The sequence below is a fragment of the Dendrobium catenatum genome, unplaced genomic scaffold, assembly GCF_001605985.2.
Source record: "Dendrobium catenatum unplaced genomic scaffold, ASM160598v2 fragScaff_scaffold_915, whole genome shotgun sequence".
In the NCBI taxonomy this organism is placed as follows: Eukaryota; Viridiplantae; Streptophyta; class Magnoliopsida; order Asparagales; family Orchidaceae; genus Dendrobium; species Dendrobium catenatum.
The window spans coordinates 478,116-491,561 of record NW_021319377.1 but is presented as its reverse complement, the minus strand read 5'-3'; the positions used below and the strand labels follow the sequence as shown (position 1 = coordinate 491,561).

The 13,446-nt window shown below is 33.7% G+C and overlaps 1 protein-coding gene across 1 annotated transcript in view; it reads right to left on the bottom strand.

The window, feature by feature from the left end:
* Positions 1–6,898, bottom strand: part of LOC110104159 (protein NRT1/ PTR FAMILY 5.10) — a 9,954-nt gene extending 3,056 nt beyond the window's left edge. The window contains exons 1-2 of the mRNA XM_020833145.2: positions 6,681–6,898; positions 6,365–6,582 (exon numbers count right to left, since the gene is read on the bottom strand). Coding sequence (XP_020688804.1) covers positions 6,365–6,582; positions 6,681–6,825 — 363 coding nt within the window. The 5' untranslated portion in view covers positions 6,826–6,898. The remainder of the gene's footprint in view (positions 1–6,364; positions 6,583–6,680) is intronic.
* Positions 6,899–13,446: the final 6,548 nt, after the last annotated feature.

Sequence of the window (13,446 nt, the reverse complement as noted above, 5' to 3'; positions counted from 1 at the left end):
TATATATATGTGTGTGTGTGTGTGTGTGTAATCTCATGCAAGAGCATTGATAAAAGAGCATGCACTGGCTCTCTGTCACCCCTTGTTTACTCAAACATCAAATTAGTGTTGCAAGTGAATAAAGCAACCTTCCAACCAGTGTGCATGAAGAGGTTGGTGGCGAATGCAAACTCCTATGAATTATCGTAGGAGACTTGTCACATACACAAAGTGTCATTCACGGACAAATATAGAAGACCGTCATCAAAGGTAAACCCCTACGAGCTATTATAGGAGACCCGTTATACATCCAATATATTGTCCATAAGCAAAATGCAAAGTGACTACATCAAATGTGAATGCCCACTAGTAGCACTAGAAGATCGATATTTAACACAACTTGCCTACAAACAATGACAGAAAGCTTGCGATGCATACAACGAACATATCTACGTCAATATGGTGGTGATGCAGTACGGAGGTAGAGGAAGAAGATAAACGACTAGAACAATATGAAGGAATAAAAACAAAAGATAGAAACTAACGATAGAAAATAAAAATGATAGAAACCGTGAGCCTTGGACTCTTTCGAAGACTGACGGATGATTCGTTTGCCCTTCTCCAAGGGACTTCAATTCACGAGCCCGGACCCATCCTGCGGCTGGTAACAACTTTGATTCCTTCCCATAGGAATCCCACTAACGCTCTCTCACAAGAAGAACAAATGTGGAACACACAAAATTTTCATATCAAGTTAACCATCCATTACAATAGCTTAAGGCCCTTATTTATAGGCCATAACATGAGAAAATAGAAAATTACAAAAATACTCCTTGGGCCACAACACTCAAATAAATTAACCTAGGGGTAAAATAGAAAATAACATAAAATAGAAACTAAAATGCAGAAAATAATTCATAAATGACAACTTAAATTAGAGCCGTCGATTTACGACGCCTCCTGTGATAGATGCGCCAGATCTTCGTGCCGATGTCCGCATCAGGTGGCAAGGGTAGATGCTCGCTAGCGACGACAGATGATTCTCCATATGTATAATGATATTACTACGGGTGATGATCCATTGCAAGCAAGGGAGGACAACATGTAGCAATTTGTTAATTAATATGTAGAAAGGGTCCAGTGTCGAATGCAGTAACACAGAGCATTCAACATCAACACATTAATTGGCACATTAAAGAAATGACGGATGGCATGCAGAAGATATAACATGTCTACAAGCAAAGTAGGATGGTGGCAAAGAGGATAATTCTGCTTTGCTATCGATGCCACTTAATTGCGTGTGAAAATATATATTTACCTACAAACATACACAAGTGTCATGTGATGAATGATACAGCATGTTCATGAGCAAGGTATGAAGAACATTTAGCAGATGAAGCAACTGTTTTACAACACTACTGCAAACAACATCAGAACACAGACAACCATATTCAACCTTGCAAGCAATAAAATACGAGGGGACGTATAATTTGACTGCAAACAGATGTACGAAGCCTCCTAAATAAAGTGCATATGAATGACCGCAGTTCATGTTAGAAATTCACACAAGTCATGCAATAGAATATGGAAGTCCCTATGACCGATGTCAATTGTCTTACAAATACATGCAATAGTTCCTACGAGCACTAGAAAACATGCAAGTAGATATGGATGTTCACCAATCAACATACATAAGGAAATCAAGAATGCAATATGTAGTGCACAACAGTCTACTTGTATGAAACAAACAAATAAATATCGTATGAAGCCAAGCCATAGGATCCACAATATATATACAAGTGGACAGAAGGCGTGTACAAACTTCCAAATAGAATGCTGCATTCAAACGAGGGTTTCCCACACAACTGCACATTGTCAAATATTCCTGAAAATGCCCCCGCGCATGCACCACAAATGTATACACATAAACACAAAGAAATGCATATGCAATCAAATACCCGCATGGGCCCCAACAACAATGTTATGGTACACACGTGACATCTACGGATGTTGCGCGGGTCAATAAATGAATCACAATTCGAGCCTGATCCTTCTATAGAGATAGATAGGAGTCGACACGGCTCGAATTATCAAACAGATATGCGGTCAAAGTTTCGACTGGAAAATCTATTTTATACATTCATATAAGGCTTTCAAGGTCTATGATAAATGAAATTCATCAACAAAAACATAAAGCTTATGAACTTGATCCTTTGTTGACAGCTAGACAGAGTCAACAAGGTTCAATCCTCAAATGCAAATGCCCCCATATACCTCGATGATGGCTGTGTTGACAGAAAATCTCAATAGGAGGGATTAATTCTAATATTTCAAAGTTTCACTCAAATGCCCATGAAATTCAAAAATCTCAAAAATCCAAAATATTTAAAATTGAAATTAAATATCAAATGTTTAAAACAAAATCCATCCACTCTCCGTAACAGTTTGTCGAGGTGGACAAATTCAAATATCATTTTAGCTCACAAAGAGCTAATGTCCGATCGAAAATGTCACTAGGATTCATTCTCAAACCATCTCCTGCCAGTAAGGACGTGACATGTGTCCTCTAATCCGTGATTTTGCCACCAAATGGCACCGTAGGATAAACGGTTATGACCAGGGCCCTTTGAACCAGGTGGTTCACGACCAAATGGCACCGCCAAATTACGATTATGGCTAGAGCCCCTATGCTCTCCAATAACATCAAATCCTTGAGATATGAATTAATAAGATATAATCGATAGGGAAATAAACCCTCTGTCAGCTAAGGTGGATTCAAATTTGTTTCCTTAGACAAACATCCATCACAAGTTTAGAAAGTACCCTTCAACGAAGCAACTCATGGCTGCCGATAAGGATCCTTCTGTCAGGTTCGGTCGACTACCTCCTCTGACTAAGTAAACCAGGGACCACGATGCCCCGAGATGATGGAACCATAGGATATTGTTCGGGTCTATCAACTATTCTCCCACCATCCGCTTTAGGTACAAGATGATGAAATTTCAATTTTATATATCAAAATTTTCAAACCCCTAAGCCCATGCTACTACTATATGCCAGATAATGTGTATCTTTACGTATCTGATTGACAACTAGCCTTAATCGAAAGTTATCTCTCGCTATCGGGATTGGGTAATTAATTAAAGGGGCTTGCATGTATATGAAACCAGAACTCATATCATAAAATCCTCGCAAAATGAGGGCGAAATATCTGGGCAGTGTCTTATCTACAAACCCGATCAACATTTTCAAAATTTACCTCGGAACTTAATCTGTTAAAACTCCCCTGAAAAGCAACGGGGAGGCCGGGGCCGAATTTTCAGAGCCCACAATATCCATTTAGAATAGGATTGAATGGATTTCAGGAAAACCTAAACAAATTATAGAAAAATTGAACAATTAATTAATAATCCAACCAAATGATTTAAACCGCTATTGAGAATGATGATGATTTAATAGAATGTGAAACACCAGGTGACATCTGGATAGCTAATCTCTTAGAGACTCTTTAATTCTTGTGATGACACCCACAGGGGTGTGCGATAGAAATTACAAATTGTCAAGCCAGTCATAAGGCTAATCTCTTTTACACTACCTTTGAACATTCTCATATATTCTCTCTCTTTTCTGAACAAGCATTGGTATCCTTTGCAACAATTGAACTATCCAACGACATTACAAAGTGATTAGAAACAAAACTCATCAAGAACATGATGAAAAAGAAACATGCAGAACCTCTATGATCAATATAAAATTTTAAAGGAAAATAATATTTTTTTAAAATGACTACAACTATGTGAAGTTGGACTTTTTCTACAAAGCTTAGGCATGTGTTAAAGGTGGCTATTGATTCTTTGATCCAATTGAAAGCTGTTGCAAATCTGGTGTATTGATAAGGAAAGACAAAAAGAGTATATGTGTTGAAGAATTCGACAGTGCCAATTATCTGATTGCCTAATGGTCCCTCCTTAATAACCACACCCATGACCTCCCTTAACTGGTTAGCCACAATAACAAAGGAAGAATATATTGGTGGGCAAGAAAACTATAATATAGAGTAATCTTCATTAAGGAAGGGGTGAAAAAGGAGAAAGCCAATATAATTGGATGTGAGTGGCTTAAAAAATACATACAATACACATATTTATAGCGAGATTGTATCCACCGTTGCTCATTCACATATTCCCTAACATTGCAATAGCCAATATCTTTAATACCTCGTTCTTATCTGTAAACTCCAAATGTCAAAGTCTCTAACCAACTGCTCATAAAAAGAATAATATGTTCAACATCCTCAAACAGCCACTTAAATATGATGCAGCGAACAAAACATAACTAGACTCTAGCAAGGAAGAATTTGGCATGAGTTTTCAACTCGGTTAAGAGATTGCCATAAGATTTATAGAAATCAAAGAATAAGAATGATATTTATGTTGAAATGGAGGAACTTGGTCCATTTATCCCTATAACAAAGATGCACATAAACTTGATCCACTTACACATGCAAATTTGGCAATAAATAGCTTCGATCTTTGAGGAAGTAGTTGGAAAAATTAAATTAGATAGTAGTGACATACAATTTATAAATTTTTTGCTTCCAATATACTTTATGTTTTGAAAAGGATTGCCATTCAAACCATATGTAAATCCAACATTGTGCCGGGTTTGAAAGCAATTGGAGAAGAACATAGATAAGTCAAATAGATTGCATTTCAGTGCATGTTATTGCCACTCATTTGATGAGAATATTATAGTTTTTCTTTATCTTTCAAGAAAGGAAAGTATATATAAGATTGACAGTGCGGCTTGTTAGGGTAGGTTCATCTTAATCATAGAATCAATAATGTCTGCATCATTTGTGGATCCCTCTAGGTACAACAAATCAAAGAAGATAAGAAAATCAATAATAAAAACAAAATATGATTTGACCTAACTTAATAAATTTTTTGGTAGAAATTATCACATGATTGATGTGAAAGGAACAAAATTAACTAGGGATTAGTGATGAATTGACCAAAATAATCACATGTAAAACTACCAAATGAACTATTTTAGTGCAGATAAATATGCCCCCAAGGTACCAATTGGGACATCATAATCTTTGTGCTAAGTTTTGTACATTGAGTGAAATTAGGAGTGGTATAAGAGAAAAAAAGAATGCTAAGAAGAAACAAAATAGATTTTTAGCCTCCATATACTACAATTATTTAAATTTCTCATCTATATTATCATTCCCTTGACACTTCTGCCCATTTATCTTATCTTCCAAGCGATTTAGCATGCATCTTTTTTTTTTTTTTTTGAACTATTTTTAGTAGTTCCTTAATTGATCTAGCAAATCAACACTCATAATGTCAAATTATTTTAAAAAAATAAAAATAAAAAATTATGAAAGCATAAAGAAATGAAGGCCTAAAAGCAACCTCCATTTCCTAGAATCACCTGCCCTCATTTTCTTAGGTGTGTTCTAAAAGCCCATAGCTATTTTTAAGGAGGGATGTAAGGAGCAAAATTTAATTTTAATTGTTGCTTATTCACATTTTTTATCGCTTTAATAAAAAGAATTATCTTTCCTAACTTTTTTTTTCATTTTTCCTTAACTACTTCTTTCAATATATTTTTTTAGAAATTACCAAAAATCATTATCTAAATTAATCTCATAAAATTTTCCAACAAATTATTTATATTATATATCCCTTACATGCCCCATCCCGCAAATTCATGCCCTAATCTAATCATCCCCTTCCCAAAATTTCTAAGATTTATTGATTTACAATTTGTCTTGATCTGCCTCCTCTATATATGCAATTATGATTACATGTTTCACTCAGACCCTTCTTGTCTTTATACCTTCCTCTCACGACTCACACTAAAGGCATCAACCAACAAATTAACTCAATAGAATTGAAAGAATGATATTTTATTTTATGCAAAGATATTGCATAACTTAATTACTTTGTATAAAATTTTGAAATACTTAAGAGTTTATTGCATTATTTATAGAACATTTAAACAACTATAGACATTATATTTGCATGCCCCAGCTAAAAATATTTTCTGGCTTCACTTGGTTAATCCCTTTATTATCAGGCAAAGATATCCAGACCACTTCCTTTACATTCGTCTATTTTTCATGACAATAAAGAACATTGCAATCTTTTTAAAATTATAAATGCTGACAATAATAATAACTAGTAACATCAAAGCTTCTACTATCCACAACACACTAACTAGCAAAGGGTATCGATGGATAATGAAATTATGTGAATCTAAACAGTCCAATTATCGATTGCATAAAATCATGCTTAGGCCATGGTGATAAAATTGGACTTGAAACTCAGATATCTAATTGTTCATCAAGTTTACGGGAAGAAAAAAAGCCGACCAAAATGTAGAGCAAAGAAGCTAACAAAATTGTCCTGTAACGCCCAAGATACGAATCGGCGATTAACGCGCCAGCAAGCGGCAACATCATCGCCATTCCCGACCAAGTATTAACACCAGCTGCCGCCGCTGCCGTCGACAGCTGGAGCGGCCCAGTGAGATAAGTAATGAGGTTCGAAGAGATCCCACAATACGCAAACCTCTCCGCAATCTCCACCCCTGCGACGAGGTCACAGGATCAGAGAACAGAAGCCGAATAGACGGTGGCGATGTGAACCGGGAGACGAAGGTAGGGAAATGAAGATGATATTTATTACCGATGATGAAAAGTGCGGCGGTCCACTGTCCAGAGGACGATCGGGAGGCGGGAAGTCCGCGGTGATCGACGACACCGACCAAGGCGACCGCGGAGACGGAAGGGGAGGATGGAGCGGAGAAGGGAAGAAGAGGGGATGAGTCCATCTTGAAGGATGAGCTCCGGCGATGGTTCTATGGAGGAAAGCTTAGCTGAGGTCACAGCCTGCGGCGGCGCAGTACATGGGGTGATGGGGGATACATGTCATTTTAGTTATGAGTCGGAGGTTGGTTATCAAATTATTGGTTCGATGTCGAGTTCCGAACCATTACGAAAGAGCGTTACGTCAATTATTAATTGTTATAAAATTAATTATTTAAAAATGGGAATTTACATACATACTATTTTATTTAATATTATTTATATATCTAACACTTAAAATTTTTATATTTCATTTCATGCACTCATATTTATTATATGACTGGTAGGCATGTAAACATACAAGACAAAACACTCAAACATGAAAAGTTTTTTTTTTGGACATTCAAGTCTATTAAAACAAATTCATACACATTACATATACAAGACTCGAATCCAAGACCTCTTGATTGATGATCAAAGTTCTCAACCAACAGACCAAGGTGAGTTACATCAAAAATGTAAATATGATGTAAGAGCTGCTACTTTTTATTCATATAGCTGCTACTTTTTACATGTTAATTTTAATATACAATAGTAAGTAATTACATGTAACATATACTATTGTGTAGTTGAAGAAATATAACATATAGCAAATGAATGAAAGATAAAAAAAAAATCATATATACAAGATTTATAAGTAAAAATTGCAAGAAAATTTAATATGTAATCTTCATTAAATAACCATATTTATTAGTTTTTAAGGGCATATGGCATATAATCATACCCTCAACAATGAAATCTCATATAAAGTTTGAACTGAGTTTTTTTTAGTAGTAATGGTTGAGATTGGGAACACATGATTTGACTTTTAATTTTTGATGGCTAAAATAAGGATGAATTTATAAGGAATGTATGCCTTTAGGTTTTATTGACTTTGTGCAATTAGAATTTATAAGTGGTATATGAATACTCCTTATTATAGGAGAGTAGCTCGACTATTAAAAAATTTTGAATTTTAGTTTTTTATGGCCAAAATATTAGTCAAATTTGGAAGGATTTTTATATTTTATTGACCCATACATAGCTCATGTTTTATGAAATCCAACTAAGATTTTGCATAACTAATCACTAAGCATAATACTTTAAGTTATCATACATTTATAGAGGGCATCCAACATTCACCTTTATTGTTCATATGCTCATATGCCCCACCTTCATATGCCATTTCTTATGACAAAAGTCTATTTTCCAGTTTAACTTAAGTTGACATTGAGGTAGTGGTGAGCAATGATCAATCTTCGAAGAATTAGTTTGAGATCCCCATCTTTAAAAGACTTCGATTGGGCCAACCAATAAGGTGCTAGGCGCATTTGAGATTTTACTAGGCTTAGAACCTCACCGTATCCAAAAGCATCAAGTTCTTCCAATCTTAGGCAAACATCATCTTCTTTTGGTTAGCATATAATGAGTTTTTTTATGTAAAATGAAATTTTATTGAGCTTAGAATCTCACCTTATCCAAAGCATCAAGTTCTTCTAATCACAGACAATCATCATCTTCTTTTTGTTAGCATATAATGAGCTTTTATGTAAAATGAGAAAACTCAACTTTAAGTGGAATAATTTCTTTAGGCAAGAAGTAATCTTGCTAATGCTAACATAAGGCTGACACTCAAAAGTTGGCATCATGCATTGGATTCCAAAGTAAGAGCCTTATGGATAAGCATGAGCCATTAGTTAAATGACAACAAAGAAATGAATCCAGTAGCATCGACTGCAGATGAGAATTATTAGAATGAGAATTTGTGGGGGAGTATCTTGAGTAAATATTCAAGAGGTACCAAGAAGTTAACACCATGTGCCGAGTGTTAAGGTGATACCACTAAGGAAAACAGTCATTTATGAAAGTTCGAATAGGTTGTTAGACCTAATACAATTATCCCAAGTCTAATCAAGAGGGGGGTGAATTGGTAATTAAAAAAAAAACTCTTGGTAATTCTAGAAAATTGATTTAATTTTTTGAACTATAATTAAAATTTTCTCAAAGTTATTTTTCAACTACAAAAATAAAATGTGCAAAAAATAAATAGCAATAAAAAGTAAAGGCAAAGGACCACCAAATTTTTTAGTGGTTTGGTTCAACTAGACCTATGTCCACTCCCTGAAGACACCTTCTTCAGGTATTGCACTATACCAAAGTGACTCTCCTTTTGTTCCCACAGCAATGTAGAGAAGCCCTTACCATATCCTCTCTTCCACCAACTTTGGTGCGGTAGAGTACCGTCATCCTTTCTCATCCTTCTGGTGACGGCAGAGAACGGGCATCCTTTCTCACCCTCCTGGTGATGGTAGAGAACAATCATCCTTTTTCACCCTCCTGGTGATAGCAGAGTATCGGCATCCTTTCTCACCCTCCTAGTGACGACAACGTACCAGACTTTCTCCAAAGATCTTCTCTCAATAATCTTCAAAGAAGTAGGGAAGAGATTCGAAGACATACAAATAGATCCTCACCTTTGGGCAACCTTGTGAACCTTTCACAATTTCCACTTGCAATATCTCTCAATCCTCACTCTTAAACAATCTCCCTAAATACTGTCACACTCACTCTCAAAAGAAAATTTATCATAAGTAGTTGTGAGAGTCAATTTTTAGGACTATTAAATATGAAGGACAACACAAACCGTCTAGAAAACTAAAAATTTCAAGTCAAACGTACTAGGATCGTATAGTACGATCATACTTCATACGCACGAACAGTTCAAAAAATCCATGTACGATCCTATACGAATTGATTTTGTACTATGGTAGTCGTATGTATGAACTGACATTGAATAATATGAATAGTTCAAAATTGAACAGGTTCGTCTTGTATGATTGTATATAAATCCATTTCGTACTCTAGTCATCGTCTGTACAAACCCCATATCGTACAGTACAAATTGGTTAAATCAAATCATATTTCATATGGTACGAACATGGACGAGCCCATTTCATACTCTATAGATCCTCTGTACAAAAGTAATTTTAAACAGTATGAATAGTTTAAAAAAAAATTACCTATTCCTATGGGATGAACTAGTACGCGCACATTTCATACTCTAGATGTCGTATATACAAACTTCACTTCGTACAGTACGATCAGTACAAAAAATGGTGAGTTCGCTCGGGACGAACAGGTATGTATCCATTTTGTACTCTAGATATTGTCTATATAAATCCAATTTCATACAGTACAAACATTACATGGAAAAATTCTAGGCATGATTTGATTAAATTTGTTCTAAAGGAACTTTCATGTCAAATCGTCTAGTACGATTCCAGAATCATATAATATGATTAGTTTTAAAAATATAAGTTTTGACTCACTCCCCTAGTGTGTGTGTGCATGGTTACCCAATTACAATCACACACTCTAAAACTCAAGAAAAATAGAAAAAAGTACATACTTTAATTACAATAAACCCTAATCTAATCTATCTTGAAGTCTTCAGGAGTCTGTAGTATGATTTTCCTGAAATATATTACATAACTAATACAAATAATTTTTTTTCAATATATGTTAGAAGAAATAGTAATCAACATAATAAGATTTTGGTATCATAAAAAACTCACATAATATAAAAATATAGTTTCCCCCTTTTTTAGGATGACAAAATAAATATTACTTGGGTTAACAGTTAAGGCCAATTTTCTTCTTAGCTCCTCCTAAATGAATGACCAATTTAAATAAGAGATTTCAATGAAAATAAAAAATAGAACAAATAAATAAAAGACTCAAAAACTAAAATAAAAATAAAGACCCAAAAACTTACTAAAATAAAACAACAAACATACACACACTAACACAATACACACATCACAAAAATCAAAATAAACATCAAACAACATCAAACAATAACTAATAACTCCCCCTTTTATCAATAGGAAAAAGAGAAGTACCTCTTGAAAAGATAAGTTTTCATTGATAAATCAAAATAGTTGATGAAGAAGAAGACCGTAAAGTAATTGTGAATTCAACATTAATTCCCTAAATCTAAAAAAAATTGAAATTCTAAATCAAAGAACAACTAAGATAAGAAAAGTCAACCAGGATCATTAGACAAATAAAAAAATAATAATTATTACAAAAATAATGAAATAAAGACTAATTATTTTCTAATTCAATAGTGAAGATGATTGTCGATTATATGGATTGGTATAAGAGATATAATGATAAAGGAAAGAACAATATAAACTTTTTAATTAGTGATATTGCACATCTTTTGAATTGTTTGTGGCACACTTTGTGCTACTTTTTAGTTCTGGCTAAATTTGTGCCTCTTTTCAATTTGGTGAATATTGCACATCTTTTTAAATTTGGCACACTTTGTGCATTTTTTTTTTATTTTTCACGTTCTTTTCAATGTCAATAAATCTTAACACAAATTTCAATAATAAATAAAATAAACACATTGAAAAAGAAATCAAATAAAAATAAGACATCTATCTTACAATAATTATAGCTAAATAATACTTGTCTATAAGAATATGAAATTGATTTTCTAATCTACAACCAATCATAATGTAATTTAAAATTTTGAGAGATTAAATTTTGTAAGAAAATTAATTTATAGAGCAAAATAATTTAAAATTCAATTATAGAGATTAACTACAAGTGATTTGTCTCCAAAAATATAAATATTTCAAGAAGAGTAATTTCAATGCATGTCAAAATACAATTCCATCATTTCAAAATTCCATTCTAAACACATACAAACAACAACCATCTTACTAGAAATGAAAATCACAAAAATAACACATGAAATCACAAACAAACATAACATCTCAAGAATTAGTACAAAAGTTTCATCAGTAAGTACAACACAAAAGTATAATTAATATCTCGAGGGGCCTTAATTTGGAGGTGGTGGATGGTTGAACACTATAAAGTAACTACTAATCATAGTTATAATAGTGTTGGCTGAGTCGAAATTCCCTCAGATCCACCCCATATCTTCATTATGCCTCACATCCTGCTGATTACGATGAGTCTCAATTTGATCAAAATGTTGATCAAAGTGAGTTTATAGTATGTCAAAGCGTTGGACCATTTCTTGATAATAATTTTGATTGGGCCCATGTGTACGTGCAGATGCATGTGCTGGAGCAGGGGCTCCTTCTTCGCATTTGGAATCTTCTCCCTCAGAACTTTGATCTCGATCAAAAAGTGCCCAAAAAGAGGCATCGATAAAGTAAATAAGAAGTTCAATGGAAGGGTTAGGGTGCATCAGGTTGTACTTCTTTTCTAAGATATAAACAACTAAGTGTCATATGGCCATATTTTTCTTCCTCCTATTATGTGGATGTCCACTACTAGAAAGTTTGTATATGTAGTCCATAATCAATAGGGCTTTTTCAATAGGAGTTTCAGTCATTATCAAGTATGTGACAGAGTTGGTGTTCTCCCCTGAAGAAGTTCATAAGGTATATTATTCAATTTGGATCTAATGTTCACTCTATTTAGTAGATAGTAAGATGTACTAATCGCTTCAGCCCAAAAATATTTCGAAAGTGAATATTCAGCATATATGACTCTAACGACTTCTATTAAAATTCTATTTTTTTCTTTCTACTACCCCATTCTACTGAGGAGTTTTAGGTAATAAAAAATTATGATCAATTCCTTGTTCTCTATATAAAATCTTCAAATTTTTTATTTTCAAACTCTCCTCCATGATCACTTTCAATTGATAAAAATTCACTTCCTAGTTTTCTTTGAATCTAAGTAGAAAAGTTTTTAAATTCCTCAAATGATTCACTCTTATGAAATCAGAATTTAATCCAAGTGAATCTTAAAAAATTATCAACTATTATAAATCCAAACACTTTACCTCCTAGACTTATAGTGTTAACTTGTCCAAAAAGATCCATATGAATGACTTCTAATAGTTTGCTAGTTCCAAGATCCTTAATTGATTGAAAGGAGGACTTCACCTATTTTCCTAATTGACATGCATTTGATTTATTGCATCTATTGCAGTTCTAGACCCAAGTACTATAATTTTGATAATAACAAATATTATTATTCCTTGACTACTATCATTCATGCATATCTATTTTATGTGCCCATCTCACTAACCTATCAGGTCCACAAGGTCGCTTTGAACATTAATCAACTCAAGATCAGGTAGACTAGGATTGAGTCAGTCTGTAATTTTTTATTTCAATGCATTTTTTACCTTTTCTTGAGTTAAATATACTTTGGTGGATCCTGAAGCTAAGTTACCTTGCACACTCATACACTTAGGTGGAGAAATTTAGTATGTTAGAGTTTTTTCTATTTTTGATCATAACGTACAAGATGATCTTATATCATCCTAGACGATTAGTCAAAAATAGAAACCATAATTAGGGCATTTGGGTCATGTAAACTTGTTTAAGAAAATCATCCTAAATGATGCTCTAATCATCCTGGACGATATGCTTAAATAAAAAATACTCAACCGCCAAAATCATTTAGGCAATATTTTATTTTTAGAATTTTCTTCTAATCATATAGGATGATCCCATATCATCTTGGACGATTCTTTATAATCATGACTAAATCAGTTAGGTGATTAAGAAAAAATAATTAAGGTTAAATTGATTGATCATATCGTCTTGGAT